Source organism: Bos taurus, chromosome 27 (genome assembly GCF_002263795.3).
Source record: "Bos taurus isolate L1 Dominette 01449 registration number 42190680 breed Hereford chromosome 27, ARS-UCD2.0, whole genome shotgun sequence".
In the NCBI taxonomy this organism is placed as follows: domain Eukaryota; kingdom Metazoa; phylum Chordata; class Mammalia; order Artiodactyla; family Bovidae; genus Bos; species Bos taurus.
In genome coordinates this window covers 13,343,904-13,364,276 of record NC_037354.1, presented here as the reverse complement: position 1 = coordinate 13,364,276, position 20,373 = coordinate 13,343,904, and the positions used below count along the sequence as shown (strand labels likewise).

Below are 20,373 nucleotides of genomic sequence, written 5' to 3'. Positions count from 1 at the left end.
ATTGAAATATGTAAGTAATGTCAGTTATTTTTGTCTTTTAATTGAAGTACAGTTGATTTACAATATTATATTAGCTTCAGATGTATAACAGTGATTTGATATTTTTATAGATTACATAACATACAAAGTTATTAAAATATCATTGACTATGTTCCCTGTGCTGTATATTATTACCAGTTATAAAATAAAGATGTGACTTACTTACTCTATAACTGGTAGTTTGTCCCTTTTCATCCCACAGGAAATAGGTCGTTTCTACCTGTGTCACCATCCCCCACTCCCTCCCCTCTGGCAGCGACTAGTTTGTTCTCTGAATCTGTGAGTCTGTTTCTGTTTTATTTGTTCGTTTGTTTTGTTTTTATATTCCACAAAGAAGTGAAAATATACAGTTTTTCCAAGACGTAGAGAAAAGGGAAGCTTCCTGTACTGTTGCAGGAATGTAAATTGGTGCAGTCACTGTGGAAAACAGGATGGAGGGTCCTCAAAACAGTGGGGGCTCAGACGGTGAAGCGTCTGCTTACAATGCGGGAGACCCGGGTTCGATCCCTGGGTTGGGAAGATCCCCTGGAGAAGGAAATGGCAACCCACTCCAGTACTCTTGCCTGGAAAATCCCATGGACGGAGGAGCCTGGGAGGCTATAGTCCTTGGGGTTGCAAAGAGTCGGACACGACTGAGCAACTTCACTTTCACTTTAACTAACACAATGTTGTAAAGTTTAAAAATAAAATAAAATTAAAAAAAATAAAATAAAATGCAAAAAAAATAATAAAAAAACTGAAAATAGAATTATCATGTGATCTACCAATCCCACCCCCTGGGTATTAATCTGAAGAAAATAAAAACCCTAATTCAAAAAGATTTATGCATCCCTATGTTCACTAAAGCATTATTTATAATAGCCAAGATACGGAAGCAAACTAAGTGTCCACTGACAGATGAATGGAAATGATGTTTTACACACACACACACACACACACACACACACACACTCACAGGCATATTAGTTGTAAAAAAAAAAAAAAAAGCCTGAGATCTTGTCATTTGTGACAACATGCATGAACCTACAGAGTATTTTGCTAAGTGAAGCAAGTCAGACAAAAAGTTATTTTTTTTTATTCATCTGTTAAACATTCAGGACCTACTTGCCAAATATGGCAAACTAGTCACCCAAAATTTCTTCCTGAATATCACTAAAAGCAAATTTCCTAAACTTATATAATGAAATATCACACAATACTCAATGTTTACATAGATAAAACTCCTGGCACTGAAAAAATTTATATTAGGAATCTGAAATGACTGGGTAACATAGAAATATTAGTGAAAACAAAAGATAACAAAATTTTGCAGGCAATAACATATCTTGAATTCATTTAAGGATCATAGTTCCATTCTTTATCAATGTATTACTGGACATACACAAAAGCAAAGGAAACTTGGATTATACTTGATTGATGCAAATAATGAGTCTAATTTTTCTTGCTACTTTAGGTAGTTTATTCGATTCTCTCTTCACTTTGATGGACTTATCCTAACCCAGTGTGACTTTCCTCCTTTGAGGTAAATCCTCAAGAAAAAAAAACTTTTCAATATTAGCCGTGGACGGTTAACCAAAAACATAAACATGCATATTCTTTAAAATGGTTTAATAAGTAGGCACCGTTTGAAAGAATTCAGACAAAAAGACATTGGGTGAATGATCCAAGATAAACAAGTTAATGATAGAACCAGCATAAAGAACCCATATCTTTCCATTTATAATCAAGTGTCCCTAGCACTGTGCCAGAGAAACTGTTTTCTTAAAATAGGAGGATTATATCTTAGACTAAGAAGTATGAAACAAATCCAACTACACAGAAGCTCAAGGTGACATGGAAGACATTTAAATTCACAGGCTTGTTCCTTCTCTTTGAAAAGCAGGTGATTTGAGGGGACAGGCGCTATACTGTTGCCCAGGTACCAGGAGATCCCATGCAAGAGTAAGCGGTGTAGTCCAGTGGGATTTATTTATTTTTTATTTATTATTATTATTTTGTTACTCATTGATTTATTTATTATTTATTTATTTATTTTTTACTTTACAATATTGTATTGGTTTTGCCATACATCAACATGAATCCGCCATGGGTACACACGTGTTCCCCATCCTGAACCCCCCACCCTCCTCCCTCCCCGTAGAATCGGATAGTGGGTTTGGGAATTACACAGTGGCTTTCAATCCTGGCCTTGTCATTTTGGAACCATATCAAGATATTTAGATTCTTTCAGCCTTAATTTTCTTTTCTTGGTTAAATAGGGATAATACTACAAAATCTCAGAAGGTAGTAGATTGAATACAATAGGTACTCAATACAATACAAATATCTAACTCTGTTTCTGCCTCTATCTCTGTCAACCTCTACTCTGCCATTTGGATTTTCATACAATGATTTTTCTAAAGAACAATAACAACGTTCACATCCAAAATCCTTATGAGTTATCATTGTTACAAAGAAACTATTTTCAAAATCCTTCTGCAGAGCAGTGACACTTTCCATGGGATGCCAAAGGATTTTGAAAGAATCTTGAAAGGATTTTGGAAAGAATACAAACTGTTCCATAAAGGAACGATGTCATCACAGCAGAATCAGAATTGATTGGAGTAAGAGGATTTTTGTGTATAAAATTTCCTAGTTAAGGTAGGATAAGAAATATATCTCATGCAAAAGGTCAGTCTAAGTACTGAGCCTTCCTGGTATTTCTTCAGAAAGCAAAACCTTGCCTGACAGCTGTCAACTATTAATGAGCTATACACTTAGTACAAATCACTTGAAACATGGGTATATATGGCAATATCCACATCATGGGTAGATATGGCAATATTCTTATCCCTTATAGGAAAAACTTGTCACCACCAAATAGGTCCCTTTCATCCTTTGTATCCCTTTAGCAATAGGAATAGACAGGTAAAATTATTGCAATACTTTAAAGAAATACTGCTCCTCTTCTGACCCTCTGCACTGATCTCTTAAGATTTTGGGATAAAGAATAATAATCACACTCAATGTACTAATGGTAAAACCATAAAGTTTACACCTAGACCATAAGAGCTACTGGAATTTAAATCCTTTGTCTTTAGAGCGTTGAAGAGCCCACTGGCCCAGTGTTAGGGCACGCCCTTGCGTTTATCAAGCCATCTACAGGATTCAATCGCACTGATATAAAATCTTAGTCAGGATTGAGACCCACTGGTGGAAATGTAATAAGATTTACTGTTAATAATTTTGCAGCCTCCCTCCTTGTACCATTATGGTTTTTCTGGTGGTTCCCATGGAAAATACATTAGTTGCAAAACGCTCATTATAGCCATGGTGAAGATAAGTACAAAGTCAAGAGCACAGGAAATCTATTTTATGTAGTGACTGCTTTGAGATCTCTCAGGACACAACTAAAATGCATGGGAATAAGATATTCTCGGACTCTGCCTTTCAATCACTGAGGCTCTTACTCTAGTAACAAATTAGTGCACCGGGATAGAATAGATAGGGTTCTTACTGATATTGTATGATAACTAAGTGTCTTGTTCTAAGGGATCTTTCAGGAAAAAAAAAAAAAAAGGAGAAATAAGCATCTCTTTTGAGTCTGTATTAGATCTGCTATTATTCACTGTCCATCTCGTTTTTGAATAAAATCATTGTATATTCCCTTAAATCCACATCTATTTTTAGTTTTTGACTAACATCTTTTTCATACTGTTTACTGCTTCATAAACTGCAATATGCACTCTTCTGCACGATGGCTTTATGTAATTGTGCAGATGACAATCTATTTCAACTCTCTTTCTGGGGCCTTTCGTTATTTATTTTCCTACTGCAGCCACATTTGTCCAGGTTCTGCACTCATTTTAACTCCTGTCTTTCTCACATGACAAAGTCCTGAAAATCCTACTACACCTGTCCTCTCGATTCAGCATAACGCCTTTCTATGTGTTATGTATATGGAACTGCGGCTCATCCATTCCAAGTTGGCCTTCACACAGTCCATTCATTGTGTCTCTACTGTTTTAAGAGGTGGACTGGACAGACACGGCCTGCAGAAACAATCTTAGCTCTTTCACCATGACATTGGCAGTTCTCCACAAGTGGATTCCACTTAACTGTCAACTTTAGCTTCCAGTATTCCCCAAGAGGATTCTTCCAGAATCTAAGGGTGACCTAAGGAGGCTACCATTGTTTCCATTGGTGCTTCCAAGCATTTCTTCAAGTTTTCCAACTGTAAGTATGTACTGCTCTTCTGCAAATATTTCAACATATTTTACTACCTTCAACATCTTGCTGGAATTCTACGAACTCTTCAAAATCTTTCCTTTTCTAAACCTCCATTACTTTTTTCTTTCCAGTGTGAAATTTAGCCATGTTGCTAAACCATTTCATCCAGTTGCTTTGTCTTGTAATTGTTTTCTGTTTGTAACGCCCTGTATCTTCAAGTCTGTAGGCCTGAGAGCAAAAGGTCCAATCTTATTCTTTAAAAATATCTGTCAAATTATTTAAGGCAAGGAGGTCCACAAAATAAGTGCATAATGCAACCTGGCTTTTGCAGGTTTCATGCTTTATTTTTTAATAAAAAATAGATCTCATAACTGCTGCTATTATATGTAACGTCCACAAACTTATGAGAGTCTGTTTTTCTACTATATTTTTTGCAATGCCTAAGAGTTACATATTATACTGTTACTGGTTAATTGTGCATTCCTGAAAATGTTTAATTTTAGTTAACATTCTAGATCTCTCAGAAACCGCCAAACCTGAATTTAGTATCTACTACTATTGTATAAGATATCTGATAAATCTTACCCCATTTCTTTTGCAAAGAATTAATAGCACTAATTTTTATTGATGTCTTATTGCCAAATTTAAGTAGATTAGCATGTATTCATTGGACATTATGAAGCAATCCCTAATTAAATTAAATGACATTTATAAAAGCAAACTGTGTGAAGGAAATCAATTTAAATTTGTACACCACTCAACTCAACCCAGGAATTGAACCCAGGTCTCCTGCATTGCAGGCGGATTCTTTACCAGCTGGGCCAGACTATATCTGATATTTGGCAAAACTAATACAATTATGTAAAGTTTAAAAATAAAATAAAATTTAAAAAAATAAATAAAATTCAGATAGATTAAATGTAAAAAAAAAAAATACGAAAGTGAAGAAAATAAAACTGATTATTTGTTCTAGGGGTAAAGTCAACATTTCTAGGCATAAAAAAGCCACAAGGAAAATAATAATTGATAACTATATTTTAAAGTTTCTAAAAAATTCTTTCAAAAATGAAATGGTTCAAGCCCACTCAAGGATGCCAAATAAATGAACAAATACAAAATTAAACCGAGGAAAGCACTTAATGGTATATTTAGATATTTTAAAAGAGACAAAGGGTTATTAAGATTCTTGCTTCATGAAACCTATGCAATTCAATAAGAAAAAAAATATGTATATGTACATGTGTAACTATATCTCTGTATCTTTTCCAACAGCCTATTGATTGATGGAAAGAGATTTACCTCCCACTGTTACTATCACCTGCTTTAAGTTTTTCATTTATTTAATAAGGATACAGAAACTTTGTGGAAATGAACTTGCTCCTCCAAGCTGGAGTCAATACAGATTTTCTTGGCACCTAGAATCTCTAATAAGGAGCGTGCAGCTGTTTAAGCAAGGTGGAATCCTGATAGAGTGGAGGATGTTACATCTGTGCTGTGCCCCAGCTCTTTCATAGCTGGAGTTCGTGTCATTATTCATCACTACTGGGGAACTACACATATGTCTATAAGCAGAAGGCCTGCATTTAAGGAGACGTTTATTTTTATCAGGTCCTCCTGCAACCAAACCCGTCTCATCAAGGCCAGATGTACACAAGGTGGAAAAAAGCAGAGTCAGTGTCCCAGTGTCCTTGAATGCTGTCTCCTCCTTCATCTTCCTGATTTCTGGAAGACCCATTTCTCCACCCCGAATAGAAAAATGTGCAAAGGGCATAAACTGACAATTCACAAAAGAAATACAAAGAGTACACACACCTATATGAGACTATATTTAACCTATTACTCAAATGAATATACAACAGTAAGATACTATGTTTCCATCTAGTTGCCAAAATTTTAAGCATGGCAACATTCCTTGTCAATGGCTTATGGGAAAAGATACTTATTAATATTTCTAGTCAGAGTGTAAATTGATACAACTTTTTTTTTTTCAGGGCATTTTGACAGGGTCTATCAAATGCTTTAAACTGTACATACCCTTCATACCCTTTGCCTCTGATCTTCCATTTCCAAGAATTTATCCTAAGGTATTAAGGGATACAGAATTAGAGGCAAAGATTTATCCACTAGAATTGTTATCACAATGCAATTTATGAAACTGAAAAGTCAAACAACCTAGCTGTCTAAAAGTAGTGGATATGTTAAAACAAATTATGGAAGAGTCTAATAATGTGGAGAAACTTAGGTCAAAACAGAAATTCCAAAATTTTTTTTTTTTTGGCCACACACGAGGCTTGTAGGATTTCAGTTCCCGGATCATTTGAACCCAGGCCATGGGAGTGAAAACACTGAACTCTAGCCACTAGACCAGGATGGAACTCCCAGAAATTTCAATTTAATAAAAAAATATACACAGAGATAAAAATAAAAGCCTAAATACCAAAACAGGAACTAGTGAATATTATCCACATACTCCTCTGTGTCTTCCAATGATATGTAATGCTAAGTAACTAAAATAAATTCAGGGCATGAATTTATTTTATATAAACACTTATAATATTTTATACTTAAAATTGGTTTAAAGTTCCATTTTTATTATTTCTATCACCTATCATTTTCCTTGTGTTATTGATACAATACAAATAATAATTAAATGCTTAAAAAATTCTAATGATTATCTGAAGTCTTTAAACTTCCTAAATAGGTTCATTTAAACAATTTAAGTTACCTTTGAGCACATTTTGTACAATCTAGACAACGGTGCTCCACTCACAGGAAATGAGACACAGTCCATTATAAGGGAATGTTTTCTACTTGTTTTCTGTAGCAACTGACATTTCATTCAAACACTTTCCAGTCCCCCAGGAATCTCCAGCTGCTGTATGTCAAAATTTTAAGATTTCTCTTTGTGAACTTTAACACTTCTATAAAAACCAGTTGGAAGAGCAAGCCTACTTCCAATTGATTACTTTGATATTAACCAGTTAAAGCAAATCCATTATTCAGTTTAGTCTGAATAATCATTTCACAAAGTCACAGTTTTCCATACGCAAACATGCATAAGCAAATAATAACTACCATTCTGGCTTTTTATAGCCTATTTCTATTTCTCAGACATGTCACTTGTGGTCTGTTTTTTACTCTCTTTTGTGTATTTTTAAAAAATGAATGTTGGGTAATTCCTCGAGTGTTTGCTAATAATCAAATCTGGTTGTATAATTTTATGTTGGTAAATATGCATTTTGTTTTTATGCAAAAAGACAGTGTGGCTAGTGCAAAACCATGCAGGAGTTACTAAGGTGCAAAGACTTATTCTTTAATTTTTTTGGCCACACTGCCCGACCTATGGGATCTTACTTCTTCAATGAGGTCTCAAACTTGTGCTCCCTGTGGTAGAAGCTTGGATTCTTAATCACTGAACTGCCAGGGAAATCCCAAGACTTATGTTTAAGCTAGTAATTTAAACCATGGGGCAAAGATTATACAAACACACTTATGTATGTATATAGGTGTGTGTATGATCCATATATAAATATATATCTATTTTTAATTTATCATATCTACTTTTATATACTGGGCTTCGCTGGTGACTCACCTGGTAAAGAATCTGCCTGCAATGTAATGTGGGAGACCTGGGTTTGATCCCTGGGTTGGGAAGACTCCCTGGGGAAGGAATCTACCTACTCCAGTATTCTGGCCTGGAGAATTCCATGAATTGTATAGTACATGGGGTCACAAAGAGTCAGACATGACTGAGCGACTTTTACTTTCATTTTATATATCCATATGTCTATTTTATTATATATCTATGTATTTTATATAGATCATATACACACACATACAAATCAATGATCAAGGAAAGGATTTAAGAAGTTATCTATGTGTCTGTATGGGGAATCCTGTACTGAGAGCAATCCTGTTATTTCAAGATCCAGATAATTATCTGTTTTTCATTGAACTCTAGGTGTGCTATATTTAATAGTTTTATAAAGCTATTTTAAACAAAATATCAATTTTGAATAAAAATGTACTTTCCCCCAAACCTTTTGATGACATGAACTTTTAACTCCATTGAATATCATCGATTTTTCCTACACTGCCTGGATATTTGCTATGACTTTAATTAGTGTAGATACAAATGTACCTTGTATTTATTTTTTAAGTTTTTTATTGATGTGGATCATCTTTAAAGTCTTCATTAAACTTGTTACAAAATTGCTGCTGCTTCTTCTATTTTAGTATTTTGGTATTTTGGTTCAGGAGGCACATGGTATTTAGCTCACTGGCCAGGGATCCAACCCACACCCCCATTGGAAGGTGAAATCTTAACCATTGGGCCACCAGGGAAGTCCCAGAAAGATACCTTTTAAACGTATATCTCTCCTACAGCAAACTCTAAGCTACTGATGTACACAAAATTGTAAGATGAAAAGTACCTTAGAAGATAAAAAGTATTGAGGAATTCAGTTACCTAAGTTTCTATTTCAAGATCTCTCTGCTCCTGACCTCTCAGAGGCCAGACCTCATCTCCCCTTAAATCTTCACTTCGATCTTCCTGTTATAATATCACCCTGTCCATTTCCTAGGAAAGATCCTGAAATGTCCTCCAATATAAAAATATCCCTGCCCTTGTGTTCCCCAGGAGTTACACCTAACCCTTTCCTTAGTTCAGGTTTGGAGAGAAAAATCTGCACTTGCTGGTGCCATGGTTTCCGTTCATCTCTCCACCCACTGCCACTTGGTGACCACACGCGCTACTCGGAAATTCATATCCTCTGTGCAGTCCACAGGCTATGGAAATGTCTGACTGCTAATCATTTCCTGTCTCTGTGGTCTTCGTGAACGGACACTTCCTTTTGTCTCTATGGAAAGTCCCTCTTTGTTTCCTTCATTGGTGCTTCTTCTATAACTTTATGTTAAATGTTGGTGACCTCAGTATTATACCTTCATTCCTCTTCTTTTCTCATTTTATCTGCTTTTGGGGAGAAGTTTGATTATGCCCCATGGCTTTCACTGCAATTGTACAGATCATAGGGTAAATATTTCTGAACAAAATCTAACTGAATTTTATATATATGAAAAGTGAAGGTATTAGTCACTTAGTCATATCCGACTCTTTGCAACCACATGGCCTATAGCCTGCCAGACTCCTCTGTCCGTGGAATTCTCCAGGCAAGAATACTGGAATGGATAGCCATGCCCTCCTCCAGAGGATCTTCCTGACCCTGGAAATGAACCCTGCATCTCCTGCATCGACAGGCAGATTCTTCACCATCTGAGCTACCAGCAAAGCACATAGATATATATATAATTGCTTAATCTATTCTGAATTTTGATGTTCCACACACCCCTCAAATACAACCTGGCCTTGTCTGAATTACTGAATTTATTAAACAATAAGCTTTAAGCTCCCACTTGGATTTACACCATCACTTCCATGTTAGAGAGTCTTTTAAATGTCTTCTTCTTCCCTAACCCCAGTGCAGAGTTAATCAAGTTTTCATTCTGTCGAATTTTAATGTCTCCCTTTCCTTTCCAATTCTTGGTTCAAACATTTGTATTTTCTCACTTTGCTAATTATAACTACCTGATTGGCTAGTTTCCTCTCAAGTTTGACCTCCAATCATGGAGCTGTTCAGCCACAGTTCTGGCTCCAGGATCAGGCACTTTATGAGGGAGCACAGAGACACAAGGGTGAACAGGGTCGTGGCCCGACAGAGCTTACTCCCTTTGTGGGAAAGACAGCCAACTCCCTACACTGCTCTCAAGGTGCTCTGTAAATGGTAAATATGCCTGTAATATTCCTTTGCATGAAACTCCCATTACCTACAGAAAAAGTACAAATTCCTGAGCATGGCCATTGAAGGTGTTTTGCAGTCTGGTCTGGGGTTATCTGTAGACCAAACACTCATCGCTCATCCACACACAACCTGTGTTCCAGGCAAAAACAGCCTGCAACTGTTGCAACAGTTCACGGGGATTTTACACCCTCTCCTTCGTTGCTTTGTCTACTTCTTGCATTTTTGCACATCCTTTGAGCCCGTGTACCAGTATTTTGGTCGTCTGATGCCAATAGCCAGCTCACTGGAAAAGTCCCTGAGGCTGGGAAAGATAGAGGGCAGAAGGAGAAGACCATGTCAGAGGATGAGATGGCTGGACGGCATTACCGATGCAATGGACATGAACTTGGGTAGACTTCAGGAGATGGCGAGGGACAGGAGGCCTGGGGTGCTGCAGTCCATGGGGTCGCAGAGTTGGACGACCGAACTGGGTGGCAACCACAACAATAACCAATGCCGCTTCCTTCCTCCTTTATGAAACCATTTTTCCTCTGCTGCCTCTCCTGTCTCTGTGGCAAGAATCTGCTCTATGCGGACATCAATTCTGCACTCTGTGTTGTAGTATTACTTAGCACATTAAAATTACAATGCAATATTTACTTGCCGATTTGCCCAACCAGCCTGTGAATTTTTACAATCAGAGACTATATCTTACTCATTTTTTCCCCCCAGCCCCTGGTACAATACCTAACATTGACTACTCATTGAATGAAAATGTAGTTGCTATACTAAGAAATCAATTCAAAAAGTCATGTCCCAACTTTATTCAGTTTTTGGCTTCTGTGTGACTTCATGTTTACAGTCAAGGTACAATTCATAATGGGATTTTCCAGGCAAGAGTACTGGAGTGGGGTGCCATTGCCTTCTCCCAAGACATTTTAAATTGTTCCTTTCTCAAGTTTATATGCATTTGTATCCATTTTAATATGAATTCAAAAAGCTTTTACATTTAGTTTAGAATCTAATCATTATGGAAAACTATCTCAAGTCAAATGATAAAGAGAAGAAAATTCCAATACAGTGAAACCCTCATTCAAGCTATTTAGTAAATAATGTAGATTTTTCACATTTAAACTTGTATGTGGATGTGATGCTCATTAACAGAATTATTATGACCTGAGAAGAATATTCTATAAATAACACACCCCCCAAATCAGTTAGTTCCTCTTCAAACACTTGAATACCCTTGAAATGGCAAATAAACTAAGGTTCTATGGCTTTAACACTTATCTTTTCTATTTCAGTGATAATTACATCAATAAACCTGATTCAGCATTTGCTGCTATTCAATTCATTAATTAAAACAATTTTACTGCTACTGCTGTGATTTTTCAAGGATATCAAAACACATTCAAAAATTAAAACAGCATACATCATCAGTTTTGATATGTGTTGGTATGCTTTCTTTTGATTTCAACTCAACAATTAAAAGAACATTAGGCTTTTAAACAGAAAAAGCATATATTCTATATACTTTGAACAAAAATACTTAAAATGCAAGTTGTTTTGTAGAAATGGCAATGTTTGTGTAAAGAAGAGCAAACTGTCAAGAATTCCAAAAATCCTCTTAGAATAGAAAATATAAATATATGTAAATACTTAAGTGATAACAACCATGGTTGTGGACTTTATGGTATTCTTAATTCTAGTTTCATAGTACTAAATTTTTAAAAAATTTTATTTAAATCATCACTTACTGTGCTTAAGTGACTTGTAACATATCCATGAAGTGAATATATTTCATCCCAAATAAAATATAGAAGCTTTTGCTTAAAGAATGGTATAAGTTGCTATTTAAACTACAAACATACACACATCACGGTGATGTAATTATTTTTATATATTGGAAACTATTTGTACTTTGCAAAGCCGCACTTTCATTCTGACCTTGATTTAGTAAGCATGCAACATATTACTTTTGCTATTTTGACATCCCAGAGCACCTAAAACATAAAATATAATTTACAACAGTAGAACATGCCAGAATTGACCATTACATGCCAGAAGAGGGCCCAAGATGGAATTTATATTCAAGTTATGGTTCAGTATGTGTGGTAGAATCTCGTGAAATTTATTTCTCACAGCAGTGGAATTCCACCTTCATTCTTACAATCAATTTTCAAAGTAGGCTGAGAGTTGATAAAGATCAAGTTGAAGGAATGAAATTAGGCTAGTTAGGTGAAATTATACACCTCTCTTCAAATTATTTGTGGAAAACTCAAATATTCTCCTTTTGTAAAAAGAGCCAGGAGAGAAATGACACCTGTGTGGTGGCTAGAAGCATTACAAGTATACGACATACCAGGGTACTCCAAGGTCACTAGCAGTTTCTCCCAAACTATTCTAGATCTTAATTGGTGATAGAATAGTTACAAATCCTTCCATTTCTCTTCTCTCACATTTATTCAGTTGCTCAGAGGAAATAACCTCCATGCCCACTTTTTTGGGGATATTTCCGGTGACTCCACCTGCCAATGCAGGAGACACAAGAGATGCAGGTTCGAGTCCTGGGTCTAGAAGATCCCCTGAAGAAGGGACTGGTAACCCACTCCAGGTATTCTTGCCTGGAAAATCCCATGGACAGAGGAGCCTGTGGGCTGCAGTCCATGGGATCACAAAAGAGTTGGACACAACTGAGTGATACATAACAACAACAAACACTTTTTCAGAGAACATATTTTTTCCAACAACATAATTTGGATTGCAAAATAAAGTGTACTCTGTTGTGAGAGTGATGTAAACATCATTACAATAGTTTGTCAAATTGGTTTAAGGGGTATATCTTTTTTTTTTTTTTAAGTACAGTAGCTCAACTTTTAGAATCTATCTATCCATAAAGATGGTGCAATGGTAATGGATGGTAAAGGAGATGTGAGTTCGATCCCTGGGTCAAGAAGATCCCCTGGAGGAGGAAATTGCAACATACTCCAGTATTCTTAACTAGATAATTCATGGACATAGGAGCCTGGTGGGCTACAGTCCATGGGAACACATAGAGTTGGACACGAATGACCACGCACACACATCCATATAGAAAGCAGACTTTAAAAATACTATTTCAAAGCATAAGTACCTTTGTTTTTAAAAGTGTTTTAGTCCAGCAAATCAAGTCTCTATTTCCCCTAAAAATATTGCACAATAATGCTGTACCCTTATTATTAGCCACATCATCCCTGGATACTTTAGTAACTGCACAGTCACTGTGGCAAGAGTGAGGTCCTACCACAGGTATATTGCTAAGATCCCAGGTGAGAAATAAAGCCTTCCAGTAATGATTTACTTTATTATGTGAACTGATGAGCATCACTTGAATCGCCTTTTAATTGACTGGCTGTCTAAGTGACATGCCTTGGAGGGAAGCACCACTTTTGAAATTTCCTTTGACCAGGAGGGGAAGGAACAGGCTGGTTTCTTTGAAGTCTACAGCCATCAGACTAATTATCAGCCCCACTTAACGTTCATTCATTTAATTACAGGGAATTAAAAAGTATGTGAGATTTTAGAGAAAAATAAGAGAGTCAATAAATGGTGACAGAGATTCCAGGCTATGCAAATTGGCAGTGCCCCTTCTGGAGGAGACCATTCTTTCTCCCTCATTTCACCAAATGCACAGATACTCGACTAATGCAGACAAAGGGAGGATGGCACAGAGGGAGGGGACATTGACTGTGGGCCCAAACTGTGTCGGTACTTGATACTGTGTCCCTAACTTAATCTCCACACTTAATAAGGAGATATAATTTCCCACCATTTACAATTAACAGAAAGAGTATCCCCCCACCCCTTATTTGGAACTCACCCGACACCAGGCACTGTCATTCTAAGCACTGCCTATTCAAGAGTCCATTTAATCCTGTAAGGACCTGTAAGCAGCCCTGTAAGGACCGGATGCCATTGGTGATTTCCGTATACTACAGAAAGGTTAAGTCACTTGCCCAAAGTCACACAGCTGGGAGACAGTAGAGCCAATACCAACCCAGGAAGTCTGCCCTCAATAACACCTCCTCATCTGTTGCTCTCAATGAAGGCTCTCAAGTTTCCCAGCCACAATAAGACAGAAGAAGAGAGCCAGCTCCTCTTGGTCTGCCTGATGTCAAAGGTCATCGCTTTCCAAAAGGCATAAGAGGCTGCGGAGACAGGCAGAAGGAAGAGACCTCTACATCTCTGGTGCCAGCCATACAGCTGACCCAAGCGGCCAGGCAGAGATGGGGGAAGTTGGGAGCTAGAGCTCTGGGTGTCTCAAGAGCAAGCCATCTTAGAGGCTCAATGAGAGGATTAACACCCTGTGCACCGTGCTTTTGAATTGAGGCATTTTTCACAGCACTGAGCTGCTGGCTGACAAAGGATAATAACACTGAATGCATGCTAGTCTTCTTCTGGGAAAAGATGCACAAATAAAACACGTTTAAAGCTTAAAGCTTGATGTTTTGGGAGGAAAAAAGTCCTTTGTTCCTGACATTTAAATAGATATTTGGAATTTAAATCAGATTACTTGCAAGGCTAGAGAGTGGGCATTCAGTCAGGGGTCTTTTAACAATCCATCAGAGACAGGGAAAGATGCCTCGAACCATCGAGAACATACTGGCAATTTTCCCTTTGATTACAGCATCTCATCACATTTATTTTGTAACCTCTCAACAGCTTCCTAGAACCACTGCTTGCAGGTGGTCACAAACCACTGCCCCTCCAGTACTTGCCCTGGAGCAAGGCAGTTGACTCAGAAAGTTGTCAATGCCTGTTAAGAAAGGTCTTCTCCCATGTCCTTAATTCAGAACAATATTAACATTTGGAATTTGATATGAAATTCAATCTACTGTAACAATTTTTTTTTTTCTCAAAATGCTTTTTAACTTCAACTCCTCATGGTTGGTGAAGAGTTAGCTTTGCAAAAGAATCTGTTTTATCACTTGTTTAGAATCTCTGCTAACATGGAGACATGTGACATAGTCCGAGTGTTCCTTGACTCCCATGGGATGCTCAGGCCATCAAAATTTCATTAGCCTCACAGCAGTCCCAGCGCCTTCTTAACTTGAACTGTTGGCCTATTTATCAATAAATAAATGAAATCTAGTCACTTTTAGTGACTAGACTTTTCTTTGAAGTTATAACTAGAACATTAGTCAATTGGCTTACATGATTTCACAAATGTTGAATACTATTTTGTTTTCTGGGGAAAATAGCCTTATTCACAGTTAACCTCAAATGATGAAAACAGTCAACCGAAACTCCCCTTCTAAACTGAGGGGAGAAATAAGACAGTGTATGGTTTCTAGGTTAGTTTCACTTTGGTGAGTTATTTTATGCACATCCTTCTTGTTTCAACTTTTAGTGATATAACAGGGCTTCTTAGGACACACTGCAAGCTCACACACAAGTGAATACAACTATAAAATTTAAATAATTGGAAGTCAAAGGAAAATACAGCTGGAAAATCAATAACCTTTCAGAGTGAGAGCAATTAAGAATGCCAAAATGAATTATTTTAGAAAGTCTATGTTAGAAATATTTGACTCTTTGTGACCCCATGGACTGTAGCCCTCCCGGTTCCTCTGTCCATGGGGATTCTACAGGCAAGGATATTGGAGTGGGTTGCCAGGCCCTCCTCCAGGGGATCTTCCCAACCCTGGTATCAAACCTAGGTCTCCAGCATTGCAGGCAGAGTCTTTACCATCTGAGCCACCAGGGAAGTCCAATATTTGACTAAAAGTAGTAATAATAGTAAAAATTGGTAAAAGTTTTGAGGATATTGTTTAAAAAGATGTTAGAAGACCCTGGGTAATAACAAAACGCTTTTTTATATCAGAAAAAAGAGCCTCAATATTCTCATTTAATTCCACAATTCCAAATGATAAGTAATGTAAATATCAGAAGATTATGTTCCCCAGACCTTAATGTAATGGATCTCAATGCAATCTTGCTCTTTCTGACCAATCACTGAAAATTCAGAATAAATGATCTGAAATGTTCCTACAGAACACATATGAAATCTATGAAAGATCCAGTGTTCAAAAAGAGGTCTGCTGCTGCTGCTGCTAAGTCACTTCAGTTGTGCCCGACTCTGTGCGACCTCATAGATGGCAGCCCACCAGGCTCCCCCATCCCTGGGATTCTCCAGGAAGAACACTGGAGTGGGTTGCCATTTCCGTCTCCAATGAAAGTGGAAAGTGAAAGTGAAGTTGCTCAGTCATGTCCCACTCTTCGCAACTCCATGGACTGCAGCCTACCAGGCTCTTCCGTCCATAGGATTTTCCAGGCAAGAGTAGTGGAGTGGGTGCCATTGCCTTCTCTGCAATAAGAGGTCATATCTATTTTATTTCTTCTTTTATTTCCTTCCCCGAGCTGACTCACTGGGAGTTCTTAGACCGTCAAAATGTTGTTTAAAAAAATAACCCCAGCCAAACCTTGGGGAAAGAGTAAACATAAGTTGAAGTCATCACTTGCCCAGCTCAACAAACATTGTTTTTGACACTTTATACTTTTGACTGACCTATTTACTCTCAACAAATGCTACCATATGTTCTGAATCTCAAGGCAAGGCCCTTGACACCCTGTCCGTGTCTCTCTTCATTCTGGTTCAGAATGACCACATGGAGAAACAGATCAGTCTAAGTGTTCATTCTTGCCCTTATATCATGAAAGGGACAAGGAGATTCCTGGGGCAACAAGTTCCTTCCCTAGTTCAAAATAATCCGTGCCGAGAGAGGGGGCAGTGATGTGGGAAACTCAACAGGCTTCCCGCCTCCAATCATTTGGATAATAGACATGTTGGTTAACTAAAAGTGGAAAAATTTCTAAGTTTTATGTTTTCTGAAAAGAACAAAATGGTGTGTGTTTGGGAATTCATTGTGAGACCATTTTAGCAGACATACAATTTAAAAAATAATAAAAATTAAATTATCTTTTAGCAATACAGACACAGTAACAAGATATACTTGTTATAAGAGAGAGAGATGCCTCACAGGTTGTGTGTGGCAATCTGACCCAATGTGGGACAATACTTAATGGATATGCAGATGAACGGCTCATGATGCAGCAAATCAGAACTGATTTGCATTGTCCTCCTGCACTCTCCTCTGCTCTCTTCCGAAACCATCACAAAATTTGACACATATTTTAGGAAAATCAAACATCAAATCATGTATTTGAATATAACCATAGTACCTAAAATTGCTTGAAGAGGGTTATGTAAAGATATAGATGGACAGGAAGCAAAGTTTATGCCAAATCTTACTTACTTAAGGTGAGTGACTTCTGAATCCACAGTGAAAAGTGGTAGAAACCCAGGTTTCACTGAGGTGGACAGTTTGGTTCAGGAAAACACCACAGTCAGATTCTAAGACTCGTTGTGTCAGGCAGAACTGTCCTTATTTCCTGTTTTGGGTTGGGATGAAGCTAGCCTCCACCAATAACTCACAACTCTATATGAGTTTCTATTATTAATCGATTATGACTTTGTTTTAATGCACTAAAATAGTCTCCATGAGATATTGTTTTCATTGGTTTAAAGCAGATTTTTTTTTCTAATAGTAAGAAAACAAGTAACAAGCAGTATGACGCACTAGCTACCCCTTCATTCAGTGACCTGGCTGAGATTGAACGCCGACAATGGACCTGTTTTCCTATCACAAAGTGAAGCTGACAAAGTTGCTCCATAAAGAATAAAAATAAAATGCCATTGGTAAAACACCATCTTTCTTTTCACAAGTCACACAATTCTTCCATTTTAATTTTCTCTTTGCTTTTGATGCATCATATACACACAGCATTAATAACCAGGTTAAAGCAGCAAGTGCACTGTTCATATTAAACGCTAAAGAAGAAATGTCATTTTCTTGTCTGGTGCATTGGTGCTGATACTCCAATTTTTCCTAGAAGCTGTGTTGACTAAAAACTAAACTTCCTTTTAAATCTATTACTGCATATACACTAACTGCTTCTTTATCATTTTGCATTGGCGATAGGGAAAGATCAAAATAATTTATAAAGATATTTCTCTTAAAGTATGTAAAACTGCTATTTGGATACCCGAAAAATCCAATTTTTGTGCAAGGATTTAATTGCAGAGTAATCCAGTCTCCAAAGCACATCAAAGACCACACTCCCTTCTCTTCATCAAGATTTCAATTGCTTTCATCAACCAGTAAGTTAAAAGCATGATCAAATTTGTTCTTCAATCACTTGAGCCCTGTTAATAAACCATTCTGTGTGCTCACTCATCCATTCTGAGATTCTGGAACTTCTTTGAGATATTTTTAAGAGGAATCTACAAAGACATCTCTGATTACAAGCTGGCTCTGGGGTAAATTTTATCACTACTTGTTCTGCTACTCCGTGGAGGATAACAGGTGACATGGTTCAAGATAAGTCAAAGCCAACCTTTTTTTTTTTCTGTACATGATTAGACTGTTTTTCAAAACTATAGCTAACACAACAGAGAATGCTTGCATAACACAACTTAACACTCTGATGTTGAATGTTGACTTTTTTTCCCCTAGGAAAAATAATGCAATACTGAAGGACATTTTTTGAGTGCTACTGTGTTGCAATGCGAAGAAAGGAAGAAGAAAAAAAGAGAAGGAAAGAGGAGAAGGAAGAAAGCCATTCCTCCAGAGTCAACCAAAACAGACGGAAGCACCGGCCGCCAACATTATAAAGCCACAAACAAAAAGGACCTTACCGGTTTCACTGTCGGATTTGTTTTCATGCTCCGTATCTGTCAGGGTGAGTGCTGAGTTGGACCGGCTTGACAGGCAGGAGCTGCGGCCTGACTTGACCCCCCGGCCCCACAGTCTCATGGCATGCTCTGGGGACATCACTGCTTCGTTCTCAGTATCGGCGTCTGACCCTGCACTGATCGAGTAACCTCTGTGGGGAAGCCCCATTTCCGCACAAAATGCCAGTCCTCTTCGAGTTGCTGGTTCACAAACGCCTAACTGCCTTAGGGTAAAATTTTGTCCTAATTAGAGGGGAAAAAAAAGATAACAACCAGTGAGTATACATTTCGTTTAAGATTTTATTTTCTTAAAAAAAAACAAACACTTAAGCATCCAGATTTTTGAGCTCTCAGCACTAGGTACTGGCATTAGCTTCACGTGACATGTGATCTAGTAAGGTCTAGTTAGGGGAGGGGTGGGTGTGAGGGGGGTCCATCTCTGACTTTCCACCCACCGCAGCTCAGGGCGCCTTATTTCAGCCCATAAGCACCTCCAGAATGCTGGGCAGGAAAAGTGGTCCAGCCCATGAAAACTCAACCCAGAGAAAGCCTTAGTTATCATTGATAGAAACTGTGAGAAGTATTTCCCTGGTCCTAGCTCTTATCCTAAACATTAGGATTTTTCCACCCGGAAGTCACCCCTTAGGAAGAGAAAAGACTGCCCTCTAGAATAAGCTACCTGCTAATTACAAACAGGGGTTTGGGCAGTCTCTATTATAGTTTTCCACTTAACAACCAATAAAAATATTGTGCTTTTGTGTACAAACATACACTAACTTTTGGAGTGTAAAGTCTTGAAAATGTGCAGACATCTGACTTCTGCTTTAATAAACACCTAGAAACATCTGTATTGATCTAAGTAAACCCATTTGTGCAAATAAAGTGCACTCTAAAAAATAAAGTAGGAGTATTATGTATTTACAAATTAATGATAAAATCAAGTTCCCTGAAAAATAAATGGTTGTGAACCCTGAAGGTTTTCACTAATAAATTGAGCATAATAAAACTCATGACACTGCAATAACTTAAAGCAAAGTGTTTAAATTAGGTGACACTTTCAAATGACTGCCATTATTAATGGCTTTTCCAATCCTGTGTTTACTCTTGAAATTTCACCTATGTTTTATGATACCAGGGGTGAGAAGAGAGAGAAAACTGTTTGCTTAGAGGATGCATATACATATGGGCCTTCTATTGCCTGTCTCATTGGCATGGTAGAATCTGAGATTTAGATACCAACTAGAATCAAAATACAGGAAAAAGAATAATAGTATACCAAGACTGATTTCAATCCTACCCTATAATACCAACCTTTTAAGAATATTAAGCATATATTTTACGCATCCTTTTCATTTTCCCACTTCCCTCTCTTACCTATCCACAAACACTTTAAAGTTAATTGGCTGGTATGAGAAATAACATACATTACATTTTTTAAAAGAGTGTGTCATAAATTATTTGTAATAAAATAATGTCTTGACTCTTTTAGGAAATGAATCAAACATAATGCACACGATAGTAAATATTTGGTTGTAAAAATATTAGCGGCCTCCAGCACTCAGCCCATTTTAACCA

General features: G+C 37.3%; 1 protein-coding gene across 8 annotated transcripts in view; it reads right to left on the bottom strand.

The window, feature by feature from the left end:
* Positions 1–20,373, bottom strand: part of TENM3 (teneurin transmembrane protein 3) — a 1,022,495-nt gene that overhangs the window by 410,162 nt on the left and 591,960 nt on the right. For all 8 annotated transcript variants that reach the window (XM_059882199.1, XM_059882198.1, XM_059882197.1 and 5 more), the window contains one exon: positions 18,763–19,041. In XM_059882199.1, coding sequence (XP_059738182.1) covers positions 18,763–19,041 — 279 coding nt within the window. The remainder of the gene's footprint in view (positions 1–18,762; positions 19,042–20,373) is intronic.